The 2,277-nt window shown below is 35.3% G+C and overlaps 2 protein-coding genes across 10 annotated transcripts in view; both read left to right on the top strand.

Annotated features, from left to right (window-relative positions):
• Window positions 1-1,853, top strand: part of LOC104816745 — a 10,447-nt gene extending 8,594 nt beyond the window's left edge. For 8 of the 9 annotated variants that reach the window (XR_002024402.1, XR_002024398.1, XR_002024401.1 and 5 more), the window contains 3 exons: window positions 136-501; window positions 979-1,134; window positions 1,230-1,853. Coding sequence is in view for 1 of the 9 variants with exons in the window: in XM_010545683.2 (XP_010543985.1) it covers window positions 136-265 (130 nt within the window). In the remaining 8 variants the exon portion in view is untranslated. Of the gene's footprint in view, window positions 1-10; window positions 36-135; window positions 502-978; window positions 1,135-1,229 lie in introns of those variants that run through there. The other variant, XR_002024405.1, reaches the window with a different exon arrangement.
• LOC104816741 overlaps window positions 1-2,277 on the top strand; it is a 20,145-nt gene that overhangs the window by 12,175 nt on the left and 5,693 nt on the right. The window lies entirely within an intron of this gene.

Here is a 2,277-nt window from a genome sequence, read left to right as displayed (position 1 = left end):
AACTGTCGACGAAAGAGTTTTGTTCTTTGGAACCGGTTATCAATAGCACATTTTCACCTACTGATACATCTTGAACTGAATTAGCAGAATTTTTTAATGCTCTTTTCCATCTCTTTCTCAACCAATATTTTTTAGTGTCTACTATGACAGGGCATCTGATGCAGCGGATGAAAAAGCTTTCATTGATCATGCAAAAATTCATGCAGATATGAAGTTCCTTTATGTTGTCCCGTTTCACGTCTATGACAATCAGAAAAACTCCTGAAACCATTAGGGCTGCAGTTGCTACGTTAATACTCCACAGCTCATGCTGAAATAATAAGTGTAGATATATTTGTTCTCATTTAAAGTTTACAATCGGTGTGCTTTAGCTGTGTCAAATTATGTAAGTACCCATTACTAATTGTTTCTTACGTAGATGAGAGGGAGGAAACCACCGGGGGAACTTCCATCAAAGCTTACGGTTGCATACTTTTCTACGGAGGCAACAGGTTTGAAAAGGTAATCTGACTTTTTCTTTCTATCATGTGGAAGACGTTCACCGAAGATTCAATGTTACTAGGGAGTTATTGCAACTTTTTTGAAAACATAAGCAATTCTGAATTTGAGTTTTATGATTAGCTTTTGCTTTGTTATGTCTGATTATAGATAAGAAACGGTGATTTTTGAGTATGATTTTGTAAATCTGCGGAGTCTCTTGTGCCAATTAGGTGGATGTTGTAGTAGATACAACCTTTGAGGCTTCAGCGTGCAAAAACTCATGCAAATATGAGGTTCCTTTATGGTGTCCAGTGTCACATCTATGACAATCTGAAAAACTCCTGGAACCAATAGTGCTGCAGTTTCTACACCAATATTCCGCAGCTCATGCTAAAATAATAAATTTATATATATTTGTTCTCATTTAAAAATTATAGTCGGTGTGCTTTAGTTGTGTCAAATTATGTAAGTACCCATAACTAATGGTTTCTTACATAGATGAGAGGGAGGAAACTGCCGAGGGAAAACAAAGCCTATGGCTGCATACTTTTCTATGGAGTTTTGAAAAGGTAATCTGACTTTTTGTTTCTATCATGTGGAAGACTCACCGAAGATTCAATGTTACTAGGCAGTGCTGAATTTGAGTTTTATGAAGTAAGAGCTTTTGCTTTGATATGTCTGACTATAGATAAGAATGGATGGTTTTAAGTATGATTTTGTAAATCTGCGCAGTTTCTTGTCCCTATTAGGTGGATGATGTAGTACAGAAACTTTTGAAGCTTCAACATTGCCAGGAAACTGCAGGGGAAAAAAGGCTTGTACTTTGAACCGTTTGTCAATAGCATACCTCGATCTATTGGTACATCTTGAAGTGGATTAACGGAGTTTTTAATGCTATTTACTATATCTCTATAAATCGATTTTGTTCCTACAAGGCTTTAGGTACATTTGGTGAGTTAATGGAGGTATCTTCTATAATGTTAGTTATGAGTTGACGATACTTGTTACTTTCAACTGCGCTCTCACACCATCATCAAAACGTGGTGTTAGAAGAAAACATGTGGTAATAGCGTCTCTATTTTTCCTTGCTCCTATGGATCTTAAAATTTTTCATCTTCTTCTGGTCATGGATCTGATCTTTGATAGGTTTGCCAATACATGAATAGAGGGATTTGCTTCTTTTACCATCTTTTTCTGGTCATGGATCTTGCTAATCCTTGTGTGTAATTTTCCTGTTTCTTTTGTGACTCTGATATGCCGAATATTCCATGTGAAACTCACACGTTCTCCTTCAGGTGGATCTCTATTATACTCAGGAATTTGTGTTAATGCATTAGTAAACGAATCAGTTTATTGGAAAACTAATGAATGATTTGAAATTATTATATCTTTTTCTGGTCATGGATCTTGCTAATCCTTGTGTGTAATTTTCCTGTTTCTTTTGTGACTCTGATATGCCGAATATTCCATGTGAAACTCACACGTTCTCCTTCAGGTGGATCTCTATTATACTCAGGAATTTGTGTTAATGCATTAGTAAACGAATCAGTTTATTGGAAAACTAATGAATGATTTGAAATTATTATGATGTCGTAGTTTTTGAACATACATTTGAATATGCTTCATTATTTACTTCAGTCTATATGATGTTTCTTTTTAGTATCACTTTTATCCATTCGTATTATAATTGATCTCTAGTAGATGCTGGTTTTGGTCTGTGTAGGGTGTTTTGACAATTTACTGCAAAGATGATGTTCTTTGTTACGAGTAAGGCCTTAACAAGAAAAACGAAGATGG

Source organism: Tarenaya hassleriana, unplaced genomic scaffold (assembly GCF_000463585.1).
Source record: "Tarenaya hassleriana unplaced genomic scaffold, ASM46358v1 Cleome26, whole genome shotgun sequence".
Lineage (NCBI taxonomy): Eukaryota > Viridiplantae > Streptophyta > Magnoliopsida > Brassicales > Cleomaceae > Tarenaya > Tarenaya hassleriana.
The sequence above is the reverse complement of the archived record's forward strand: the minus strand, read 5'-3'. Positions and strand labels throughout refer to the sequence as shown.